This window comes from Trachurus japonicus, chromosome 23 (assembly GCF_045865225.1).
Source record: "Trachurus japonicus isolate A0001 chromosome 23, Traja_1.0".
Taxonomy (NCBI): domain Eukaryota; kingdom Metazoa; phylum Chordata; class Actinopteri; order Carangiformes; family Carangidae; genus Trachurus; species Trachurus japonicus.
In genome coordinates this window covers 25,666,441-25,693,105 of record NC_140929.1, presented here as the reverse complement: position 1 = coordinate 25,693,105, position 26,665 = coordinate 25,666,441, and the positions used below count along the sequence as shown (strand labels likewise).

Below are 26,665 nucleotides of genomic sequence, written 5' to 3'. Positions count from 1 at the left end.
GGAGAGAAACACAGTATGTCACCACATCGATACTGATATTATTATTAAACACTCTATACCAGACTTGGATTAACATTATGATGTTGTGGAATCAGCTCCATGACAGTGAAACCTACATAGCTCCTGACTTCTCCATGGCCTTCTGCCTTCGACCACAGGAAGCCTTCGCAGCAAGGACAAAGATCACTATGTTCACCTACGGAGAGAGAAAAGGTTTGTTTGTTTTACTTAATTTCACTTTGATACAAAGAGTGTTTTCGGTAGCACTTTACTTGAATAGGTATTCATAAGATTGACATAACACTGTTATAACCATGACATGGTTGTGCAATATTGTTGTTATTGTATTATTGTGTATTTTTGTGCATGATGATGCGTGCTTGTGGTCTTGTGTTGTCTTCTGCTGCTGGTAACATTGTAATTTCCTGCAAAGGATTAATAAAGTATCTTTAACTTTAACTTTAACTTTAACACCTGTCATAAACATCAATGAATACTTATGACAGCTGTTGTTAAGTGTCATTCGGTAAGTTATGTCACTTTTGATGCAAAGTTGACATTATTTGAGATGTCCTTGTTATGAGAACTTGACATAATTTTTAAAGTTTGGCAATTAGGTCTGCTATGATGTCAAGTTGTCAGAACAAAAAATCTCAAACAATGTCAACTTTGCATTAAAAGTGACATAACTTACCGAATGACACTTAACGACAGCTGTCATAAGTATTCATTGATGTTTATGACAGCTGTTATGTCATGGTTATGACAGTGTTATGTCAATCTTATGAATACCTATTCAAGTAAAGTGTTACCAAGTTTTCTCTATTTGTGAAAGTTTATTTCATTAAATGTATGGCTCCACTGTGAAATCATGGGTCTGTTTACACATGCATTTATATCCCAGGTAAACAGGGGTCAGTGACAACTGGTGTCAGTTATGTAACTTATGAACCTACCAGGACCACGACAAAGATGGGTCCTGCGAAGCTCCAGATGAGTGTGTCGTGGACGGAAAGCCAACAGAAATCTGGGTTCCCGTATCCCTGAGGGTCAAGTCCTACTGCAAGACCTACACACACACACAAAATCATGTTGAGGGAAATATTCATGCAACATAATGAAATTAATTCTTTGTGTATTGCAGGTATATAAATCAGAGCAGGATATATCTAGCTCCACATTTCATTTCTCCCTCTGTCTCTGGTTCAATCATTTTCCCACGAGGATCAGAGCGTCTTCAGAGGAGACGTGTCTCAGCATGAACCTCCCTGACAATCTGCCATCTTCAATTGCCTTGTTTCTGAGCTAGTTCTGAGTTTGTGTGTGTGTGTGTTTGTATTATGTATGTGTGTCTCACCTGTGATGATAGCCGGTATGCCCCAGCCCATGGCATAGTAGAACCTCATGTGGCCGTGGTTGATGTTGCGCAGCTCGGTCAGCATGCGGTAGATATGCAGCCCCTCCACGAACATCCAGGCGAAGGTGCACATGTAGAAGTAATGGAGGAGGATGGCGATCACCGTGCACACGAACTGGAGAGAGATGAGACGGAGAGCGGGAATAGAGACAGAGATCTGTCAGTAAGAGTCAACCTTTTGATTTGGTCCAGGTGAGAATCCAAAAAGGCAGCCATGTTTTTTTTTTTTTTTTTCTTTGTCAATCTCATCAACCCTGGTAGAACCACACCTTTCTCCACAGGGTTTCAAACCATCTGTGTGATGTCTAACCCTAAAACATTTTACAGGTTCAACTAATCAATGGCCAAATAAACAAAGGGATTAAATTCTGATAGCTAACAGTGGGATCTTAGACTCAGACTTCAAGTATCCAGTAGTGCACATACAGTACATATAAAAATATAATATAGCTAAATAAACGAGAGATAAGAAAAGGAAGACACAATATACACACTATATACATCCATATAAATTATGTATATCAATATGTTATTGAGATAAACTACTAAATTGGAATAAATAGAAGATATATGCTGATTTGCTGTTTCTCTGTTTTTTAAGCTGTAAATCAAATATCTTTTATAAATAAATAAATAAATTTTTTTTTTTTTACAATTCTCAGGAAATTTACAGATTAAATAACTAAACAAATTGACAGTTTATGTAATACAGTAATGATTCAGCCTGTCTGCATGTTCCTATACCTCCTCTCCTCCCTATTTCAATGTCTGCTTCTGTAATAGAGGAATGTTTGAGTGTGTTAGGGAATGTCCCAGCAGGTGAGATGCTATATTTCAGTAATGCTGTGTATTACTGCAGAGATCAGAAGCACAGAGAAAGAGAGAGAGAGAAACTACATTGACAGGGTTATAAATCATTCTACAGATGGCCCAGGGCTCACACTGACAGCATTCCACAGTTCTCAGATGCGCGCACACACACAAACGCGCGCACTCACACAGACACACACACCTAATCACTAGCTAGATAGCAAACATGCACAAACACTGCACACAAACCCCCGAAACACAAACACTCTGCATTCAGAGATGGAAAAAAAACAAAGACAGATTAAACTCTCTCTTTCTCTTTTTGAAATTCCCCCAAACACTCAACTGCACTCAACAAAAAATCCACACAGGTGCAGATAACGCAGCGTGTGGTTAGTCTGTGTGTGAGTCGACCTCAGCTCAGTCAAAACACTGTGAGTCAGAACATTTCCACTGGGAACAAAGGACAAGATTCCCACAACTGAAGCTGAATCAAGGCGCCCAATCTGATTGGTAGCGTAGATAAGAAAAGGACATCTGATTGGTCAGAAACTGCTGTGATTTGTCAACTTTACTTTTATATTCAATGGTTTTAAGAACTTGTCCAAATGTGGAGGGGATGCTGAAATGCTGTGCAGATTTTGCTCTAAGGAATTTCAGATTGCACTCTACCATGTGATAACCTTATATCTCATTGTTACTGAAACAATTTCTTTCATCTTTTCTTTTAAAGAAGTCTACATTGGAAGGATTAGCATGCTGGCCTAACTACTCTATATGGGAGATTATAATTTAACATAAATATCTCAGTCCAATGAAAGATTGTGACATGAGGTTGGAGAGTCTGAGCTGATGTGACTTTAATCTCCGATGATCAGAGCCAACATTTCCATCTGGCTGACGACTGGAGGTTGGCGGTTTCTGCCCACCGGTGTTGCAGGACTGCCAGTTGGACCTGATGATCCTGTGATGTCTTTGCACAAGACTGTGGACATCTGGTTCAGCTGGACTAGTCAGAGCTGACACGTTCATTTTAAAGGAAGACTGTGTAACTTCTGAGAGAATAAATGACCTCTTTTAACAAATGAACAGTAGAATGTATACACTGTAAAACATGCCAGGCTGCTGTTTTCCTGCTTTGGCTCCACTTTCGCTGTTAAATGTTTAACTTCGCTGTAATTTCTCATTTACCATTAACCAAAAACTGCCACATGTGGCTGCTGGTTTCTGTGGTTGCTGTTCAACATAATACAATCTTATTTTGAACATGTCTTTAACATGTTTAAGTCTTGAACCTGGACAGACAGTTAATGAAAGGCTAAAGATCTTATGTGTTTGCAAAAAAGAAAATCTAATGAATTAACATTAATGTCCAGCATAGTGATATTAAATAGGTGAATGTAGCATTCACATTCCTATCAAATTTACAAAGCTACTTATAATATTTAACGTTAATGTAACGTTTAAACCCCAATAAAATCAGTCCTGATGTCTCCTTAAGAACTATGGAGGACATTGTCTTTTCAAAACTTATTTCAGAAGAATAAGAGGATTGCTCTTCAATTAACAGATTAATGATGTTTTCTATACCACAAACATGCAAAGGATTCTACCAGTGAAAACTAAGAAGATGTTCAGGGAAACCTTTGCCAAGGCTTACCGCCCGGAGGCCTGCTTCTGGAGACAGGTACCAGTCACAGCATGTCTCCACTACTGGCCCACCGAGGTGTGTGTGTGTGTGTGGGTGAGACAGAGTGTGTAAGTGTGTGTGTCCGAATGTCTGTGTCAGCAGACTTCAAAGAATCCCCTCACCTTTTGATCCTTTACTGTACGACTAAAAGCGCACATGCACGTTTTCTGGCCGTTACTGTGGGCAACCTAACTCCAAACTAGATTAAGAACTTAATATAATTAGCTCATTAGACTTCAGACTCTACGCCGTCTCCACTTATATCCTATACCTCTTTAATTAAAGGGGTTTACAGTAACAAGGTTACACTAAGACTGGACTCTCACTTAACTAAAATCAGTTTACAGGATGTTATATTTAGTGTGAGCTTTGGCACATTCCTAACTATTACAGTCATTAGCTGAGCATCAAAACACATAATCTGTCAAATAAAGAAAGACTCACAGGTAAGCCCCGGCACATTAAGCCCGGTAAAACCCCTGTCAACACTCCTTTAAATGGCTTCCCGCGGGCCAAACAAATTATCGTAAGATGCCTGGTAGCGTCTAATACTGTAAACCCTAGAGATATGTTTGTGCCGCATCAGGTTTCACCACACCACAAGCATAAGAAAAGCATTAACTCTTGTGTGTCTGTATCATGTGCATGCAGGCTGTGTTTTTCCATCTAAATGAGATGTTGTTCTTCTTATCTTGTTTTTTAAAATGTCACTCACTTCCCTCTGGTCCAGAACAGATTGTCTTACACACAGAAGCTGAACAAAAGTTTTGTTCTTTAGCAAACATTTAGTTTGTACCAAAGTGTAACAAGAAGAGTGATGCTCACTTTGCTTAACACCACCCAAAAGATCAACTACTTTAAAAAGCCCTAAACCGGGGTGTTGTTTAGCTCGGTGGGTTCAGCAGGCGCCCCACATGCATAGGCTAAAGTCCTCACTGCAGCAGCCCCGGTTTGATTCCACCGGTGGACCTTTGCTGCATGTCGTTCCCTCTCTCTGTCTCCCCATTTCCTTTCCCTCTACAGCTGTCCTGTTGATTAAAGGCCTAAAAGCCCCCCCCCCCCAAAAAAGCCCTAAACCAGTGATGCCCAACCTGATGAAAGAGTGAATAGTTCAGCTAATATAAAGCATTGAAAGTATGTATAGAAGTATGATTTGATCAAAAATATGTAACTAAAAGTACTGGATAAACTGATGAAATATAGCTAAACGTAATGGATAAACACCTAACCTACTGTAGGTTAATAGACAATGTTTCACTTATTCGCACACTAAATGCTCTGTAAGCTAATGGGTAAACAGTTTAAATAGTTAGCTTAGGTACTGGATAATTGAAATAACTGGCTAAAAGAAATTGATAGATAAAATAGTTGTATTAATTAATGGATAATATTCAAATAGCTGGCTAACAGTAGATGGGTAATTGAAATAGTTATTAGTTATGAATAAGGTTTTGAATAGTTAGCTTAAAGCTCAAATAGACAGTTAAATCACAGAAGCATACTGTGATATTTGAACCGTCCAGTTTCTGACTAAACATGACTTTTTCCCCCCTAAACATTGCTGTAGGAATATGATATAATATTACTGTCATCTTTTAATCAGTTCAGATGAACTTCTTCAGACTGTGATGCTGGTGAAGTTCACCTGATGTGACTGAGCTGCTACAACTGACAGAACAAACCACTGCCTTAAACAATGAGAATATACGATAGATCCATAACTCAGTGCCTCTTTGTTCTGTGGGGGCTTAAAAAAAGATCAAACTCACCGGGTTGTCAGTCTGGTTGATGCCGAGCAGGAAGACGAGCTCAGAGAAGAAGAGCGCTGCCACCAGGTTCCTATGGATGGCATGGAGGTTGGAGCGGAGTCGGCGCAAGAGGCACAGTAAGATGAAGGTGATGAGAAGAAGGACGAGGGAGACCAACACGGTGGTGTAGGTGACTATCTTCAGGGGGAGGACATCACCGTGCTGCCACAGAGAGCGATTCAGACATCCAGTTAGACATTGATACAAAGGCAACACACAGTCAAAGACAAACTTAGCTGGATGTTTCAACTCTAAGGAGGCACCTCTCTCTTGGAGATATCCATCACCACAGCAAAGCTGGTCAGGTGATTACACTGACAGCTGATGTGGCTGTTGTTTCTGTTCAGCACCTCACAGCCTTTGGAGGACCAGCCGCCCGTCCCTCCAATCCTAAATAAACCGACACACACACACACACACACACACACATCAGACATCAGTAATATGCAGCAGAAGGCTACAAAAATGATATTATGACTCTGAGCTACAGAAAAAAACTCCTGGATGTGCCAACAACTCACGCGACGGAGTGATTCCAGAAGACGCAGACGGGCTTTGTCCTCTCTTCTGTCTCCAGCAGGGTGAACTCCAGGGTGATGGGCGGGTCCAGGACAGGAGGGACAGGTGGACCCTCACTGTGGACCATGGCACTCACTATGGCCGTGTTGATCACTGGACGGCTGGGCAGTCTGGAAACACAAGAAAAAAATCCAATACATGCTGTAAGATCAATATTTTGCCACAAGCTCTCTCACCTTAGTCCCCTCTGTCTTGTCTTTGTGTGTGTATGTATTTTTGTAGGTTATGTATGCACTTAATTTTTGTTATTCATTTTTATTATGTTATCTTATTTATTCATTTTTATTCAGATCATCTACGTTCTTACTCTGTCATCCTTTCTTTTTGTAATTAATCTTACTTGTTTTTATCATCATTATTATCATTACTGTAATTTCCCAGCTTGGGATCAATAAAGTATATCTATCTAAGTATATCTATCTATCTATCTATCTATCTATCTATCTATCTATCTATCTATCTATCTATCTATCTATCTATCTATCTATCTATCTATCTATCTATCTATCTATCTATCTATCTATCTATCTATCTATCTATCTATCTATCTATCTATCTTACTATCACTGTGTTCTATGGTGTCCCATGACATGTTCTTATGTCTTGGGCCCACTGTTGGTATGATTGCTGGGAGAATCTATTCCAGTAATATTGTATCCCCTGAAATACCTCTGTTGCCTTAATTTGTTAAATGAAAATAAAAAATCTGATCTCAAAAAAGAAAAAAAAATCAAAGTCTGACCTAAAATGATCCGTTTAAAGTTTTTTAACACTGAGCAGTTACACCATAACAGACCCACAGGTTGATTACATTGGGACGTATTCTCTCTTATCCTTTTGTTAACCTCCCATTCTTATCTTGCAAATATTTTCTCTCCTGTCACATACAGTATGAGTACTCCCTGACTTCATGTTCAGTTTTTAAAAGAGCTACAGAGTTTTATATGGGCCTGGAGCTCTCTTTCAAACACACCTACAGTAAATGTTATGGCATGTATTAACATCAAAGATGAAATATTTTTATGTGACGTAGAGTTTCTTCAAAAGTTTACAGGATATTGTGAATTATATACCATACCAACTGTATTTATAAAGCCCTTTAGAAACCCAGTGGACCAAAGTGCTGATATACAAACTATTACGTACAGTAAAAGTTTTTAGAGCTCAGATAGGGTGTGGGTTTTTTTCCCTCTGTGCTTAACATCATTCTTCTTTCTTGCCTCCAACTTTTTGACTGGATTACACATCATAACTCAATACTTAAGTGTGTGAAAGTTGGTCCGCACTCCCTAGGATGCATGTTGTATGCATGTATAACGGCACACTGGCGTGTCAATAGCCTACCTCAGACTCCTGCGATCTGGGTCGTATCTCTCCGGGAGAAGCTTTCCCAGCGATTTGAACACTATCACCACGGCAACCGGCAGAGGGGCAGCTGGCTCGAGGTGTCGGCGTCTCCTATCAGACACTGTGTGCTCCTCCTCACCGGGGGGATCGGTCTGGGTCGGGGGAGCCGGGGTGGGCTCAACTGGAGTCAGGCAGAGAGAGATAAACCGACTGAACGGGGCCGCAGCTTCAACTTTGTGTAGTGTGATGTTAAAGGAATAGTTCACTCAAAATTGAAATTTCACTCATTATCTACTCCCCCTCATGTCGACTAAGGGCTGGGAGAAGTTTCAGAGTCCTCCGTGGCTTCTCTGAGTTACGGGGGTCTCGGCGTAGCAGTGCATGTCAATATAACGGTTGCAAATGGATACCAACTGTCTTTGTAACAAAAAGACACACCCAAAAACATCCAAATACCTCCATACCTCCGTCTCGCACGATTTACGCCGACGTCAGTGCGTAAATCTCGCGAGATTTGGACGGACCAGGAAGAGGAGCTTCCGTTACAAACAAGCTTGAAATATAGACTTATTTAATTTTTTTCGGAACAATTTCGCATGTCGGGGCTTCAATACAAGACGGACATTGCACATTAGCAGCATGGAGGTATTTGGATGTTTTTTGGTGTGTCTTTTTGTTACGAAGACAGTTGGTATCCATTTGCAACCCTTATATGGACATGCACTGCTACGCCGAGACCCCCTGTAACTCAGAGAAGCCACGGAGGACTCTGAAACTTCTCCCAGCCCTTAGTCCACATGAGGGTGAGTAGGTGGGTCATTCCGCCAAAAGAGTGCCATTTGCTCATTGTAACTCTTAAAAATTAAACTTCATTTTTCATCCCATTTCAGTATAGAATTTTTTAATATACACATTTACTCATTCAAAATGAGTACTGGTCAATCTCAGGCTACTTTATTTAATTTATTGCTGCTTTTATCATTGCATTTTTGAAGAAAAAGTAACAGCAATGAGGGTAACAGCAATGAGTTTTTAGCATAAAATCAGCAGTTGTGTGAAATCTAGCCAAATAGCATCTATACTAATAGCCTGAGCACACAGAGCACATTCTTAGGATTTAACTGAATATTTTACTTTTGATATCAACAAACACTGTCTAGAGATAATTTAGGTAACAGGAATGAGTTTTAAGAGTGACGGACCCTGACATAGCTACAATATCATTCAATTTCAGGAAAAATAAATTACAGAATTTAATGTTGGTCTTCCCATGACTTTCAAAAGACCTAAATGATATCACTTCCAGCAGAACATGTCACTGGTGGAATGGTCCAAAACTTTTAGAGTGTAGAATGTGTTCCGGTAACAGCACTGAGTGAAAACCTGGGGACGGGACTAAAATGTGAATTTTAACCAAAATATAATTAGGTTTTAATTTAAAAGATGTTATATAAGTGTAGATATAATATTAAGTCACACTAATATGCAAAAACAATGAGATTTTAGAAGGATTTTATTCATAATGCATTGTGGTAAACTATAGCGTTTGGCTCTGGGGACATGCAACAAAGGCTATGTTTCAGTGCTTTGAAAGCCTTTTTATAGTAATTAAAAATTATATATCTTTAATTTCTACAGTGATTCATGTGTATGGTGCTTTGTTTATTAATTAAATGCAATTTATATTATATTATTACATGTTTTTATACATGTAATATGCTGGGGACAGAAATGGCACTCTTTTGGTGGAATCGCCCAGATAATGAGTGAAATTTGAATTTTGGGTGAACTATTATTTTAAACTGGGGGTGTTGTGGTGCTACCTCTGTGGCCTTGAGTGTGGAGGTTGAACTCGGGGAAGTGGATGGAGGACCGTAGCTCGTTGGGGTAGGCCTCCTGGATCTCCTGGAACCGAGGGAACGTCGACTTCTCCGGGTCGGACAAATCCAGGTAGTCCACGGTTAAAACTACAGGACAGGCAGAGAGGAAAATCATGAATATAAGTCTGTCAGTCAGTCTGCCCATCCATAATAAATAGAACAAGATATAATAAAAGATAACAACAATTAATACAGCAACTATCATTTAACAGCCTTATGGCAAAGGAATAAAATAAAGTGCGTAACATATGTTGTGATGTGTAATATGTGTACAGTTATCACAAACAGTATGTTTTCTGTTCCTCCACTCACTCATGTTCTCAGTAACGATGGTGAAGGGCTTCAGGTAGGTTTTCCTGACGTTCTGCGCCAGAGTGTTGGCGTAGTCCTCGAAGTTGCGGAGCAGGTGCGCGGTGCCGCCCTCTGTCCTCTGGATCTGCTCCCAGTACTCCTTGTTTTCAGGATCCAGTATGGCGCTGCCAGCTCGCACCAGATTCTAAAAAAAATACAAAACATATGACATGAATGAAGGTTTAATGCTGTATTATTATTATTATTATTATTATTATTATTATTATTATTATTATCATCATCATTATTATTATTATTATTATTATTATTATTATTATTATTATTATTATTATAAGATCACATCAATATTAAACAGACAAAACAACAAGATAATGAAGCAAAGGTGGAAGTTTGATAACTAGAGTGATGGATCAAGTTGCTTTCCCAGTGAGGCTCAACCAGTGGAGGGCAGTGTGTCACCCAGTACTAGTCTGCTTACTTCTAAGATTATCTCCAAACAATTTCTAATCAAGCCGACCACTTCGTTTTTTTTTTTGCTGTTGTTGTTGTTGTAAAAATCATTAAAATCTAAATTAAAAATATAATCCTGTTGCTCTTCTTCTCTACCTCGTTGAAGTCAGCGTCCTTCATGGCGGTGAGGTCGAATCCCGCCTGCTGGCTCTCGTACTGCAGCACGTGGTTCAGCAGCTGGGCGGCCGTCTTCACGTCGCTGCCATAGTAATGCGGCGTGTTGTTGGTGGCGCTGTGGAGCAAACGCACAATGGTCTTGGAGTGTTCACTGTCCATCTTCGAACTGTTGCGCCACAGGTCCTCGTTCTGGGAGAGAGAAAAGAGAGAGGGGTGGGGGGGGAGAAAGGGAAGGAGCAGGTCAAGACGGAGGAATGCGAGTGGGTGCAATGAAACACAACAAAAAGTGGTCAATCCCTGGATTAGGGAGACTTTGAGAAGTTCAAGCCGGAAGTATTAGGTTCAGGTTCAAACACAATAGGTGAAGTACTTGTTGTAATCCTCCTATACACTGGTGATCAAATTACACTAAAGACACGTCAGCTCCTGCAACGCAGAATATGTTTGAGATGATTAACAAGAAGCATCCTGATTTTCCTAATCAACAACCACTGCAGATGTTTAGGTATTCTTAATGCTTGAGTGGAGATATTTTGGTTTCTGAGATTTTATTTTGACAAGTATTCACCAGTTTCTTTAGATGGGAGAAGGTGACAGTGGTGCAGTTGAAGAGCTCAGGCGACAACCAGCCCTTCTCATCGCTACAGTGGCGGATGGCAGTGCCTGAAAAAAACACACAAAAAAGAAGGAATGAAAAATCAGATTTGAGTTTCCACACAACACATTAAATTGAATGTGTTATGGCACAACAGAACAACATTTAAATGAATGGATGTATAAATGATACACTTTATTCCCTGGGTTTTGCCCTACAGGCTACGACTGGCTTCCATATCCATTATTGGTGAAGGTTGTTGGGGTAGTAAGGAATATCTGAGGACTAAAACATAGCAGCTACATTTTGTGGTTAAACTCATTTATTCTATTTTATTTTATGGGTAATAGTGTCCTCAAGAGATGGTCAAGATGGAAAAGCAGATAGTAAAGAACAGTGGGCCTCATTCACCAATATCTTCTTAAGAACCTTCTTAGATTCTTTCTTAAGTTGTTCTTAAGAAGTTCCTTAAGAAAACCCTACGTCAGATTCATCAACGCGTTCGTAAGCCTCAGAATTGTTCGCAGCTGTGTTCCTACTTGATGAATGCCATCTCCTCGTAAGTTGAGGGCGTGTGCCAGGTGAGTCTAATTAACATAGGATTAGCATAGGTAACCGCCCCATCAATGCCCGTAAAAGGGCATGAGACTGCAGGGCCGTGTGCACACAGAACCCACAGGCACTGAGCAAAGAAGGTGAAGTGAGAAAGAAAGTTGAAATGCTCAAATGAAAATCTGGGAGGCAGCACCAGACTCCAAACGTAAAAAGAACTTTAGTAGTGAAGTGGCGCTACTGCGGCAGGAATGAAACAAAGAAACAAACAAAAGGCTTATATTTAGTTTATATTTTTATATTTATATTTAGTTGCGTCAGCAGTGGATGCAGCTCTTCGGTTGTTATCAGAGAGACCACACTCACGTGTGCCATCATAAATATCATCATATTATCACATATGAAAAAAAAAACAGTTGTGTGTAGTGTGAACACTTACAGTAAGTGCACTGCACAAGCAGCCCGCAATTAGGAAAAAAAAAAATCATATCGGCAGCTGTATGCCCCCCCCTCCCCCAAAAAAAGATATGATATGAATTTAGTGTCTGTAATGTTTTTTAAGAGACTGCAGTGATTTGTCAATTATTATTATTAATATATATGATTATTAAAAACATCATAAAAGATAAGAAAATGATTCTTATTCAAATCATATAATATCATACAACTGCAGAACAAAAGAAAACACTATAATCGGTTATTTTTGCAGAAGTCTCAGCACTTAAAAGTGCGTAAGTATACTCCTGACTGTTCGTAGATTTTGTTCTTAGTTAAGAACAAATTCTGGATAAGAAAACATTCATGAATGCCACAATCTTCGTAAAAACTTCGTAAGTAGGACTTAAGAACAAATTTGTTCTTAAGAACGGTTCGTGAATGAGGCCCAGTGCTTTTTGTAGTTTCTAAGCAAAGACACATGTCTGAAAATGCATCAGTGCTTTTGCAGGAAAATAAATCTCTTTTCAATCAGAGACAGGAAATAGCTCTGAATGTGCTGCCACTGAATCCCCTGAGAAATGCAGACACTTCTTGTCTCAGTGGTTTAAATGTCTGATTCCACAGCGAGTCGCTCCAGTTTGAGAAAAAGACTTCATCCACATGCAAAGTCTCCTCTCGTGCCATTGTTGCATTGTGAGGACGAAGCGGCCGGAGGAGTTGCCAGTTGGAGCTTGGCGAGCACGGCAAGCGATGTTAGCAAATAAATTCCCCCGTGAGTTTGAGGAGACAACAAAGGGGGTCGCCACGGTGACAGCAGTTACTAAGGGGAGTTAACCGGCAAAGTGACAGCAACTTCACTTTTGAGTTCACACTGAGTCTCTCTCTCTCTCTCTCACACACACACACACACACACACACACTGAGCTGGAGGGGGCGTGGCCTTACTGTTACTGCTCTTAATGTACATGGTGTTTTTCCAAGAGTCTCTACAGATTAAATTTAGGCTACTCCTGATTGGCTGCTGAGAAAGCTCTGTTTGGATGACTGACCAATCAGACAGCCTGGCTTTTCAGCTTGTGTAGCCTATGTGTGTGAAAATGAAAATGACTCAACCACACACACACACACACACACACACACACACACACACACACACACACACACACACACACACACACACACACACACACACACACACACACACACACACACACACACACAGAGCTTAATCCAACTGCTGTTACACAATAACTGCAAACAGTTAGCACAGAGACCGGTGTGTGTGTGTGTGTGTGTGTTTTTTCTAAACCAGGTCTATGTGGCTTTTGACTCACTGTTTTAAGTCTTACAAATAAAAAAGTCAGCAGCTGCTTAGCCTAGCTTAGCATGAAGCCTGGAAACAATGGAGAAACAGCAAGTCTGAGTCAGTCAACTCAAGCCGGTTATTTACCTTGAATAAAGCTAATTCATCGCACAGTTGTCATCATAAGGGTTTTAAAAGCACTCACCAATGGATCCTTTGGGACAGTTCATGGCGGCAGGACGTCCAAATTTGGTCTTGGGCCACCAGATGCCTGCATCAAAAGCCTTGGGGCAGCCCTCGTACACCACTGCAGCAGAAGGAGAAGTACAATGTCAAATTGAAGCTGAACCGTGTTAACTTTAACCATTAAAACCACGGGGCGGTGCGTGGCGCAGTGGGTAGAGCGGCCGCCCCATGTAGAGGCTACAGTCCTCGCCGCAGGCGTCCCCGGTTTGAATCCCGCGTCGGGCAGACCTTTCCTGCGTGTCATTCCCCCTCTCTCTGCCTCCCCATTTCCTGTCTATCTCTACTGTCATCACTATCAAATAAAGGCAAAAACCCGAAAAATATACTTAAAAAACAAAAAACAAAAAACAAAAACATTAAAACCACATTATCAATCACATTAAAGGGTGAAGATCTTCTTTGGTTCCAACACCAGGCCAATCTACGGTACTCCCCTTTATGAAACAGCCATGCAGACCAGCACAGTGACATTCAGGCAAATTAATCCCACCGAGCTATTACACAAACTGAGATGCATAATTCATCTCAGCATATCTGGGTTAATAAATCTTCAGGTCAGACCAAGCTGGGCTCATCTTAATTGCCCATAATCCCACAGTGTTTCGTTAACTCGTAGGAAGGAACTAGAGCAACAAACACAAATTTTGCAATCTTTGAGAGGTGTTTCAGATTACTTTCTCCCTTTCTTTTAGGATGAGTTCTACTAAAGCACGAGTCACTCTGTCAAGGCTGCAGTGACGTTAACTGTGGAGTTGTTGCCTGGGTCGTGTCTGGTGACAGATCGGTATGAGGCCTCAGCAATCCGCCGGACGTAACCAAAAGAAATGTACTGCTTTGATTTCTCATCCTCTGCCCTTCCCTCACTCCTCCCTTGAGTCAGAATCTATTTAACCACATCCTCAGGAAATAATCAAAAAAATGTTAAAAGAATGAATGAAGAGATTTGTTTTCAACATTAAAAAATACATCCCCACAGAGAATTTCAGGGTTTCTCGTCCATTAAAAGTCGGAGCACGTTCTGAGACTCTGACAAGCTTCATATTGGGTCAAACAGTCAGGACATTGACATTCATTTTCTGTTCAGCACTTTGTGGTTTTGTCTCCTATTCATCCCTACTGTATTGTCTTCCTGCAGCCCCACTGCCAAGTTAGCCCACTGGCCAGACTCGCCTCTTCTGCTTGGCTGGGTGGCGACAAAGCCACAAAGTTAGCTCGACTGCAGTACCAGCAGACGTGAGCGACACCATTTGTCTCCTTCTGACACTTCATCGATTCATTCGGCCACTCCGTGTGTGTCGAACATTTAAAAGGAATAATACACCCGATGACTTTCTCATAGTTGTCCCGTCACAAATATCTCACATCTTTTATCTGAAATTCATGGTTTTCACTTTTCACATGATTTCACATGATTTGTATGATCTGGCAGCATTTTAGAAAAGCTATAGACTAGATATGTTTCATGTGATTGAATGAATACCTATTATTCTTTCTTTCTTCACTTTACTTTTATGACTTATTATTCAATTATATCTTAAATTTATCAATATTATAGATATTATATATACCTTCACATCCAGTGGGGGTGACCTCTGCGAAGGGGTTGTCACAGCGGTTACACTGACGACCTATGACCCCTCCCTTGCAGGGGCACTGGCCGGTTATGGGGTCACAGGTCCGAGACTCAGAGCCGACAGAGAAGCACTCACAGGGGTAACAGGTGTCCTCCCCCTCTGGACGGTAGTGGTTATCCTGCAGGAGGAAAAGAGACGCCAGTTTTCCATTAAAAGACGGCAAAGAAGAAAAAACAGATATGATAATGAGGCATCTCTACAGCAAGACCATGTTGTTTTTTTACTAAACAGCAGCAGCGATTACAGGCTGATACTAGAACATGTTATTAATTCATTTCATTCATAAAATAAGGTTTTTTTCACTGTAATTATGCACAGAAAACATCTATGCTGCTGAAATAGATTTTTTTCTCAGTGCGGTATTCTTCTGTTCTATATATATGTATGTTGTGCAATACTGACAAATCACTATGTAGTATGTTTTCACCTTGCAGCGACACTCTCCTGTGGTCTTGTTGCAGTCTTTATGAAATCCTCTGCTGGTATCACAGCTGCAGGGTCCACACACAGGGATACCCCACCAGCCTAATGCACACGGCCTCTCCACTCTGCACCAAAAAAAAAAGAATATATCAAAATAGACCAAGCACAAATTCATTTTTAAACACTTTTAATCAATTAAAGTAAAAGAAAATATAACCTGGAATTTTTTTTTAAGTATATTTTTTGGCGTTTTGCCTTTTATTTGATAGTACACAGTAGAGATAGACAGGAAAGGGGGAGGCAGAGAGAGAAAGCGCAGGAAAGGGCCGCCCGACACGGGACTCGAACCGGGGTCGCCTGCGGTGAGGACTGCAGCCTCTACAAGGGGCGGCTGCTCTACCCACTGCGCCACGCACCGCCCCATAACCTGGAATTTTTTAAACACAGTATACACATAATAATAATAATAATAATGCATTTTATTTATAGGCGCCTTTCAGGACTCTCAAGGTCACCTTACAATAAAACAATTAAAACAATTAAAAGTACAAATAGTAAAACAGTAAAACAAACAATGAAGCAATAATAAAACAACAATAAAACAATGAGCAACAGTGAACAACGACAAAGAAATACAATATGTTAGGGGGGGTAGGCCAGTCTGAACAGGTGTGTTTTGAGATCAGTACCATCTACACCTCCCGCTGTCTGAAGAGAGTGCGTAACATCCTGCGTGACCAACACCACCCGGTTCCACCTGCTGCCCTCAGGTAGACGGTACAGGGCCTTATCTGCCAGAACCACCAGAATGGCCCACAGCCTGTACCCTCAGGCAGTGAGGCTGCTGAACAGTGCCCCCCTCCTCTCTCTCCTCCCCTCACATGGACAGTAACCACACCCCACCTTACAATAACTGTGAACTGGCCTTTGCATTGCTGCAACACACACTATACTACCTCTGACCATGTCCTCTGGCGCCCCTGCGTTTTTGTCCTTTCTCTCGTGTACATGACATGCCCGTGGGATTCTGCCCCATTGCACATTTTGCACTATGCACTTTTCACTATGTAAGGTTGTATGCTCCAACGTAATTTCATTGTTATTTATGGCAATGACAAATAAATGATGATTGATTGATTGATTGAGATGTGACTTGAAAGTTGACAGTGTTGTTAAAGTTCGGATGTGCTGTGGGAGTGTATTCCAGAGCCGGGGGGCAGTGCAGCTAAAAGATCTTGGTCATATTGTGGCTAAGTGGGCAGAAGGGGTGAAGAGGAGTGAAGCAGAGGAGGTCCTGAGTGAGCAAAGGTGTGTAGGTACGGAGGAGTTGGGTGAGGTATGGAGGTGCAAGGTTATGGAGGGCCTTAAATGTGAGAAGCAGGATCTTGTAGTCAATGCGGAAATAATCTAGATAGAGATATCTCAAAAATATGTATTTTTCTCCAACTACTCTTGTGATCTCTTGATACTGGTAATTAAATATCTTTATAACTGCTAAAACTGTTGTTTATTTAATAACACAACTCAAAGCGATGGTTGATCAGGTTTTGGCAAGTAATGACTTGGTATCAGCTTGTAGAGATGACAATCAGTGGAGTTTATCTGCAGCTAAACGCCCTCAGTCGCTCTGAATCTAGAATAAACTTCCTCTATAGTTTGAAGTCAATGAATCAAGTGTGACTCATTCATACAAACACACAGACTTTCTTTCTTTCTGGAGATGCCATCTCCAGCTGAGCGATGTGATCTGATAGGGGACGAGAAGGAGGACGGCAGAGACTAAACACCTATGGAGGGTCAGTCAGGCGTGGAGGGGGAATCCCACATCCTGCTGAAGACAGGAAGTGATGCGTGTCGGGCAGGGTCAGGGGTTCAGGAGGGGAAATGACTGCTCCTTGATCAGGGCTGGCTAATTTCACATGAACTCTTTTGACAATGCCGAATTTGCAAACCTACAAGATTTAAAGTAATTTCTCTATTTCACCTGACTATTTCTTTCTGATATCCCTCTCTCTCTCTCCTCACACACACACACACACACACACACACACAGACACGGAGAAACTATCCAGCTCCGATTACTGAAATCATAAAGCTTCTCTCAACGACTGAGAGCATTGGCACCAATACAGAAAGAGCAAGAGCCTAACAAAACTAAAGAAGATTAGAGAGCTTTGTCTCAGTGGGAGGCAAAGTCCATTTTTAGTCTGCTTATTTTTAACATCTGGATATGAGGGAGTCTGTATTCTTGGAGGGAACATGAGGCATGCAAAGTTTCTGTCTTAAAATCTTGTTAAAGCTGGAATAAGAAACGTGTTTGTTTTTTTCTCTCTCTTTCACAAGGAATTTAAAGCAGCATGTAGCATTTTATAGATCTTGGCAATAAAGGTTTTGATGCTTGTAGTTTCTCTGCACATATGAAGATGCAGACACACTTCCTACTCATAAAACAAATATGCACATTCCTACTGTCATAAAACAACATGATAGTTGACTGAAAATCTTCCCGCCTCTTTTTAAACATCTGATGCTTACAGTATTCAAGGGAAAGCTTGTAAAAAATTCAAATAGTCCAGAGGCCAACAGAAAAACTACTAAAGAAAAGTACTGAGCCTCTTGGATTGGTTTAGTAAGAGGCTCCTCTCAGAAACACATACACAGGAAGGGTCCTTACTTGTTTTCGCAGTACTGGCCGTAGTAGTTCTGTCCACATTCACACGTGTAGCCGTGGGAGGAGCTGGGTTTGCGAACACAGGTGGAAACATGCTCACAGGGGTTGAGCTGACAAGCGTCCACGCACTCCTTACCGAAGTAACCTGGGACAGACAAAAAGTCAGAAAAGTCAGGAATGACGCCCAGAATTGACCTGAGTGAAATAAAGACTTAAGAGTGTGTGTGTTTATGCCTCTGTGTATTACCTGGGTCACAGACGCAGGAGTGTGTGCTCCACTCATCGTTGCAGTGGCTGTTGTCGGGGCAGATGTTGGAGTCGCAGGGATCTTCCAAGTTGCATCCGTCCTCCACGCGGATCTTTAGGCCCTGAGCCATGTTCACGTTGGCCACGTTGGTGGACGTCTCGCCCATACGCACACCCTGATGAGAGTGGAGAGGAGAAGAAGCACAATGAGGACGAGGAAAGAAGGGAAGAAAGCAGAAAAGAGAAGAAGGACAGGAAAGGTACAACTCTGCTGGTCCTTTTCAAAAGTGCAATAACAATCTCAAAATGCAATACTGTGAGACACACACACTGACCTGTATGCAGCCAACAAATCCTTTGCTGACACGGTTTCCATCTCCAGGCAAACCTCCAACATGAAGAGTTTGCAGCTTCAGACCTGGCAGGTCGTTACCAATCTCCACTGACTTCTGCTCAGAAATACAAAAGTAAGAATAAGAACATTTTTCTAAAAAAGAAACATTTTAAATCAAACCATATGTAGCACAGTCACAACTTGTGATGTCATACATCCTGTACCTGGTACATGCTGTAGTCCAGGGACACAGTGGCCGTGTATTTAATGTCCTTCCCGTCTTTAATGCTCCTTAATTCTACCAACAAGTGGTGCCACTCCCCGTCGTTGACCCGAACTTGTGGGAAGCTCAGCGACGCCACCAGCTGCTGCCTCAGCAACACCTCCATACGGACCTGCTGCTCACTCACCTGCATGGTGGAGAAGATGAAGAGATGTAATGACAAGGCACACTGTAAAGATATTCTAAGAAGTTGTTATGATGAAAACAAAATTGCATTGTATGTCCTGTATATCTTACCATGAGGTTGATGGTGGATGACGGTCCGATATTGGCCTGCATGAGGGTGCCAGCGGGCCGCCTGGTGCGGAACATGAGGCCCATGTACCAGGGGATGGCCACGGTGATGTCTGGGTTGCTCCAGGAAACCAGCGCCTCGCCATCGAAGAACTGAGGAGATGGCATCACTAGGAAGAGACACAGATGGAGAGAGAAGTCAAGTCAGGCTGTGGACAAAGCTTTTATAAAGAGATAAATAGATGCAGGCCAGACATGTGTTTGTGCAGTGAAGCGCATTAATGGAAATGTGCTTTTTTGTTCTGATGGACAATGTTAAGACCAAAATCCTGACAGTGTACGAAGTCATCTGCCCCTTTGTGCTTCTGTGTCCACAATTTAAATAAAAACATTGGTAACACTTTATTCGACGCCTATCTTTATAACACATTATAACCGTATGTATAATGAGTTATAATGCAGTTATAGCACTGTATAACTATTGTTATAAACACTCATAAATGATCATAAGGCTTGAGCATTTTATAATGGCTTATAAGGTCAAGTATTATAATAGAGTTATAATGCTCTATAATGTGTTATGCTTATTGTTATAAAGCCTAATGATAATTTATGAGTGTTTATAATGATAGTTCTACATGTTTATAAGCCAATTATAACACATTGATAATGCATTATAAATATAGTTATATATTTATAATGCATTATCAATGTGGGCATTGTCAGCGAGTTACTAACAATTATAACGTATTATAATACCTGACCTTATAAGTCATGATAAAATGCTTTATAGTGTGTTATGATTATTGTTAAAAAGCCTTATGATCATTTATGAGTGTTTATAACTATAGTTATACAGTGCTATAACTGCATTATACCTCATTATAAGTATGGTTATAATGCGTTACAGAGATAGGCGTCAAAGTGTTACCAAAACATCCTTAAATCAAAATGTTGAGTAGCAATAGTTTGGTCATTGTGCTGAACTTCAAGCTTCTTTGTTTTTACTATATATGCATGTGATATAATTACTACTGAATGTCAATAAGTCTTAGACAAACACCCAGTGTCTGAAGGAAAAATCCCACAGACACGACACATTCTGTATAAACTCTTGTCAAAGTTGACAGAGATCAAGAAACACACAAGACCCACACACGCACATGCACAGACACACAACATGGGTCAGTCTTTCACCAGAGCCTACAGGTCGTGTTTCCTGTATAATCTGCTGCATACACTCATATGTGGGTCCTCCGGGCACATATTTCCCCTGAAGCACTCACAAATATACACATCCAAAAGCTGTAATTATGAGACAAAGCACATATTTGTTCTTAGCAGCAGCCACTTACAGAGGTTTTGCAAAAGCTTAGTCCTCCATGAGCTGCAATAAAAAAAAGTAACCCATTCTCAGAAGAGCATCTACTGATGTATCTGTGTGTATGATCCATCAGTGTGTGACCATTTACTTTTAAGCACTTTACCCTCAAGGGACATTTAAAGGGGGGCGATACAAGTCCACTCGCTTTTCCGCTGTTTGGTTACCTCCTCTTTTCCATGTGCATCTGTTTACAACGAAGCTGGTGAAAAATCAATAAATGGAGCGGTGGAAAACGTTACATAGCATATACGATGTTACGCCGTGTGTGTAGTCTTGACTGTTATGAACAAAAGATTACGGGTTATGGAGTGTGTTTGTGTCGCGGTGCAGCAGAGACGAGAGCTGGGACACCGGGGCGGTATATATATGATATGATTTGGCCAAAATGTACATGCAAACAAAAGCTAAATCTGCAGTAGGCAAATTGCCAGATCTCCAGTATGCATCTGACCAGTCTACATTGTGTAATGAAATGTGCCCATGACCTAGTCTCACCCTAACCAAAGATGGTATAGAGTAGTCTTTGCCATGTAGGCTACTGTAACCATGTAACATGTAATATAAAAATGCAAAAATAAATATATAAAATAAATTAAAAATATATGCAGAATGGTCAGTTCATTGTAAAACAGTTATTTATTGATGTAAATGTGGTGATTTGTGCACATAGACTACAGCAGCACTGCTCCTCTCCTCCTCCTTCTCACAGCTTCACTTTTCATTCAAACTAATTCAACTGCCACAAGATTTCATCAATGAGACCAACATTCTGCTAAAAAGAATAACCACACGGCGGTAAACGTCTAAAAAACCTGCGGGCATGTTTATCAGCGAGGGTTTTCTCTACCGCGATGAGCACGGACGCCTGCCCGGCCAAGGAGGCCTGCAGACGGGCTCTGCCTGTGTGAGGAGCCGCTGCAGCTCCGGAGCTCCGGTGCTCCGGCGGTCCAGCGTTACGTCGGTCCGACGAACAACGTCGCCCCGGCGGTACGTCGCTGTTCACACAGGTACAGCTTCACTTACATGAAACGTCGGCGTAAACTTCTAAATAAAACTTAGTAAAGTGACGTTACAGCGCTAAAACATGCAGGGAAGAAGCAGGAAGTAGTCCGCTTCGCTCTCCGCTGTGACACCAGCCACAACAGAGCAGCATGGGAGGAGGCGGGGCCGGCTGGAGCAGAGACCTCGGCATGACCATGTAGGGGAGTCCGGCACGCCATGACGTAGACTCGAGCTCATGTCAAAAAAAACTCGCAACCGAGTGTAACAGGTGTGCAGAGGAATCTCAATTATCTAGCAGGGTTTACCTCCATATGCATTAACCTCATGATATGACACTTCCACGGCCTCTAGAACCATTATCCAACATTTTAAACACATATAAAAGTCTGAAAAGCTGGAAAAGCATAATAGGTCCCCTTTAACATTTGTGGTAAATTGTGAGGTAATCTGAAATATTTCAATGTGAGCATGAACACCTTAAAGGGATAGTTCAACATTTTGGCAAATTTGCCTATTTCCATAATACTTGTAGTCATATGGGTAGGTTCACTGCCTTTAATTATCGGTGCATGTTGTTTTGAGATCCGCGGGGCAGAGACGCAAACTTATGGGCAGAAATATGTGCCACCAGAAACTGAATTTGAATCATTCATATTTGAATTTGAATTGCTGAACTTGAATAATCGAATTGAAAATTTGAATTTGAATCACATAATTTGAAATTGTATTCTTTAATTTGAATCATTGCATTGAAAAACTGTATCTGAATAGTAGGCTATAATTTGAAATTGAAAGCCAATGAAATTTGATCCTCACTGAAAATACAACTCTCTCACAATTCAAATTCAGTTTTCAAAATTCAGATTCAAAATTTCAAAATTTCAAAATTCAAATTCAAATTCAAATTCAAATTCAAATTCAGTTTTATTGTGACAGACATCCGGGTACTTGAAGGATGAAGGAAGAGCAATCGAGCTCAGATACAGGACTCCTCGCCTGTGTATCTGAGTCATGGATCTATCTGAGCTCGTAGAGAGTGTAGCCGTGCTTAACGGGTTCAACTCTGGTGCCTCCACAGAAATCAGTCACGCTCCTCATACAGGAGCTGCTCCTGTCTTTGCTGCTGCAGCGGCGGCGACAATTCTCAGTCTAAACTCGGCTGAAAAAAGAAAAAAGGAAGCCGTCTTCGCCGTGACCGGCAACTACGTTGTGACGGCGACATGTTTTTGATATCAGCGTTAGCTGCTAACTAGCTGCTAATCTGATCCAGCTCCACTGGACTTTCGAAGTAAAGTTGACGCCAGCTGTAGGTTAAATCGTTAAATAGCGGCGCGTTTATAGCCGATTTTAACCTGGTCGCGACCAGGTTACGAGCTAAGCATAAATTACATCTAGCCGGGTTAAAAGAGAGCCACCTTTGTAGTACAGGAGAGCCCGGCTTTAGACTCAACATACCTCGCTAACACACAAAACTTGCTTCGTTTACCCATGGATAATATAATACATCCATGAGTAAACCCCTCAGGTCTGCTAAGGTCTGCTAATCGATGTAAACGCAGTTAACGCTAAGTAGCCGCTCGGCTACAGGCAGCGCCGCTGTTAGCCTGGCTAATTAGCAGCTGTTGAAACATGTCGCCGTCACGACGTAGTTGCCAGTCACGGCGAAGACGGCTTCCTTTTTTCTTTTTTCAGCCGAGTTTAGACTGAGAATTGTCGCCGCCGCTGCAGAGCAGCTCCTGTATGAGGCGCGTGACTGATTTCTGTGGAGGCACCAGAGTTGAACCCGTTAAGCACGGCTACACTCTCTCTACGAGCTCAGATAGATCCATGACTCAGATACACAGGCGAGGAGTCCTGTGTATCTGAGCTCGATTGCTCTTCCTTCATCCTTCAAGTACCCGGATGTCTGTCACAATAAAACTGAATTTGAATTTGAATTTGAATTTGAATTTTGAAATTTTGAATCTGAATTTTGAAAACTGAATTTGAATTGTGAGAGAGTTGTATTTTCAGTGAGGATCAAATTTCATTGGCTTTCAATTTCAAATTATACTATTCAGATACAGTTTTTCAATGCAATGATTCAAATTAAAGAATACAATTTCAAATATTGTGATTCAAATTCAAATTTTCAATTCGATTATTCAAGTTCAGCAATTCAAATTCAAATATGAATGATTCAAATTCAGTTTCTGGTGGCACATATTTCTGCCCATACAAACTACTCATCGAACACAATGGAGGTGAACGGTACAGGTCCCCTGTCCCTCATCAAACTCATCAAATACACACATTGTATGAATGTGTGTGAATGCTTAGTTTCCTGCGCTATGCCCAGCGCTGTATGAATGTGTGTGTGAAAAGGTGAATGTGACCTACAGTGTAAAGTGCTTTGAGTGGTCCGAGAGACTAGAAAAGCACTACAGTATATAAGTGCAAGTCCATTTACCATTTACCATTTACAATCCAACAACCCCAAAACGTTCTTGTGGACAAGTTGTGACCTGGACATTCACCACGTTTGTTTGTTCCTTATTAAACTATTTTAAACCTCCTGTTTTTCTTCACCGTTGTATTGAGCAGGGCTTGAACTCAGGCTGAGGTTGACACTGCCCAGTAGCTACTGTTTGTAGATGGGAGAGCAGAGGCAGCAGAGTTTTAGTTTGTCCAGTTACAATCCAAACTGACACTAATATCCATATCATAACACTTTTCACACCTGTTTTCTCAGCTTGTCTCAAATATATTAACTTATTAAGCAGGTATGTTGACTATAAACAGATTTTAATTACTGCAACAGCCTGTATGACACGGGTCCAGACATTCAAAACTCTGAGATGTGCTTGTCATAACAAGTGAATACCACCCATGGGCAAGCACCAGTGTTTTACAGACCACAGCGTGCTTATTTTTAGCCTGGCTTTAACTTTGCATGACAGAACTCATTCCTCGTCTTTGATAGAAATGAACTGTACGATTGAAACCTGAACTAAAACAATATAAAGAAAGAGGAAACCTCCTGAGCAGGCACGCAACTTCCTGTGGAGTGTTTTTTAATGTCAGTCTGGTCTCAATGAGCTTGGCAGCGTTAAAACAAATGATAACAAATCTCCCGTTTCACATGTGGCAGCGAAAGGCGTGTGGAGCCTCAAACCAAATGTGTCAACAAGCAGCGGAGCGGCCAAAACCTCTTCCCGGCTCGCTGTGATCCCGGCCCAGTTCAGATACTGGATACCGGAGAGCCTGGCACTGGGCTAGGGCGGCTACCTCACAGACAAGTGGGGGAAAGAGAAGTATTCACACCTTCACACATTGTTTGGAAGCTCGCCCTGAAGGGGAGAAATCAAAGTTCTCTCCTTACTGTAGAAGAAAAGGAGATGGGTTATGCAGGTTAAATAAAAACACTGTTGGAAAGCGGCGATCCTTTATATTCCTTTGGCTGACAAGGAAAACACAAACCTGTTACCTCTTATACATAATAAATCAATCTGTGCATATGGCTATTGACACTGTATATACCAAGTCTGCACTACAGTAACATGACCTCCATCTCACATGTGTGCTGGGGTGGCAACGGTGACAGGTATAGGGTCGGTACAATGTGTGTGTGTGTGTGTGTGTGCTGTCTATTGTTTCATCCTTTGAGCCTGGGCTTTGAGGAGTGAGTCAGAACTTGATCTTTGTCCTAGAACTCCAAACCTGAGGCCATATTCGGCGTCAGTACAGTGGCGAGCAGAGGCTGAGTCACACTGAGTCAGAGGAGGAGCGGCTCGTCTCCCCACACACACAGTATTTCCTGAAAATGTACATGCATGTACACATTTTCTGCAGGTAAACACACACACGTGCACACGGACGAGACAAATGTACACGCTGCCATAGAAACAGAAATACAGACAAGAGTTAATTTTTTTTACCTTGATCACAGTTCTTGCCACCGTAACCAGTCGGGCACTCGCAGCTGTAGGTGTTCCACTTGCTGACACACACTCCTCCGTTCAGACACACCTCATTTGTGCAGAAGTTTTTCTTTGCAGGACAACCTGAAGATTAAAATGCATTAAAACAATTATTAATATCAGTGTATACAAAAGAAGGTATCTGTTTAGGGGCTTTATAGCACTTCACTTCACTCCACCGCTCTGGACGTGGCTTCGGTTTACAGTGTCTATATACAGTATGTCCAACCTTCTGAGGTGCCGTTGTTAGCGATGTAGCTGGCCATGTCGATGGGTTTGCTGTCGATTCTGAGGTTTCTCATGCAGCCCACGAAGTCTCTGTTCCTGACCGGGAAATCCTCTGGCAGGTTGGGGACGCCACCTAGCAACAGCGGTCCTGTTAAGTCCAGTGACCTGCAGACGACAAGGGACAAGTGATAAGAATAACATAGTTGAATAAAGGTTGAAATTCTTTGGTTGCCCAGATCTATGGTAAAAGATTCAAAGTCAACGAGGAATAAACCCAGACTGTGAATGTTTGAGAACTGTGACGGCCTATTGATGCCCAGACTTTACCCCAGAAAGGATAAGAGAGGTCAGGCATGGACGATTGGCATGACTGGTATAAGCTGTGCAAGGTGAAACAGCTACTCAGCATCAACACAGTAGGCCATGTAGGGAGCTGCTTACACCCCTCGAGCCCCTTAAGATCAAAACGCACAGGCCTTTGAGATTTAATGTGCTGCACAAAAAAAGTCCAAATCGCTGAATGTATGAATTGTGTGCATGTATAGTACAAACACTGTTGCACGGCCAGGAGCATGTGGAGCTTATTCAAAGGGTCTTTCAGGAATTCACAGAGGGGAAATGATTTTAGAGCAACAGTATACATCATAACATCAGACAGTGTTT

At 41.5% G+C, this 26,665-nt stretch overlaps 1 protein-coding gene across 6 annotated transcripts in view; it reads right to left on the bottom strand.

The window, feature by feature from the left end:
• Window positions 1-26,665, bottom strand: part of celsr1a (cadherin EGF LAG seven-pass G-type receptor 1a) — a 117,269-nt gene that overhangs the window by 9,190 nt on the left and 81,414 nt on the right. For all 6 annotated transcript variants that reach the window (XM_085768654.1, XM_085768657.1, XM_085768656.1 and 3 more), the window contains 21 exons: window positions 26,004-26,167; window positions 25,733-25,858; window positions 19,433-19,599; window positions 19,137-19,322; window positions 18,914-19,027; window positions 18,580-18,754; window positions 18,336-18,477; window positions 15,666-15,786; window positions 15,173-15,356; window positions 13,564-13,665; window positions 11,039-11,133; window positions 10,450-10,659; window positions 9,844-10,027; window positions 9,475-9,618; window positions 7,649-7,832; window positions 6,247-6,414; window positions 5,989-6,115; window positions 5,687-5,887; window positions 1,358-1,532; window positions 957-1,069; window positions 117-196 (listed from right to left, as the gene is read on the bottom strand). In XM_085768654.1, the coding sequence (XP_085624780.1) occupies window positions 117-196; window positions 957-1,069; window positions 1,358-1,532; window positions 5,687-5,887; window positions 5,989-6,115; window positions 6,247-6,414; window positions 7,649-7,832; window positions 9,475-9,618; window positions 9,844-10,027; window positions 10,450-10,659; window positions 11,039-11,133; window positions 13,564-13,665; window positions 15,173-15,356; window positions 15,666-15,786; window positions 18,336-18,477; window positions 18,580-18,754; window positions 18,914-19,027; window positions 19,137-19,322; window positions 19,433-19,599; window positions 25,733-25,858; window positions 26,004-26,167 (3,162 nt within the window). The remainder of the gene's footprint in view (window positions 1-116; window positions 197-956; window positions 1,070-1,357; window positions 1,533-5,686; window positions 5,888-5,988; window positions 6,116-6,246; window positions 6,415-7,648; window positions 7,833-9,474; window positions 9,619-9,843; window positions 10,028-10,449; window positions 10,660-11,038; window positions 11,134-13,563; window positions 13,666-15,172; window positions 15,357-15,665; window positions 15,787-18,335; window positions 18,478-18,579; window positions 18,755-18,913; window positions 19,028-19,136; window positions 19,323-19,432; window positions 19,600-25,732; window positions 25,859-26,003; window positions 26,168-26,665) is intronic.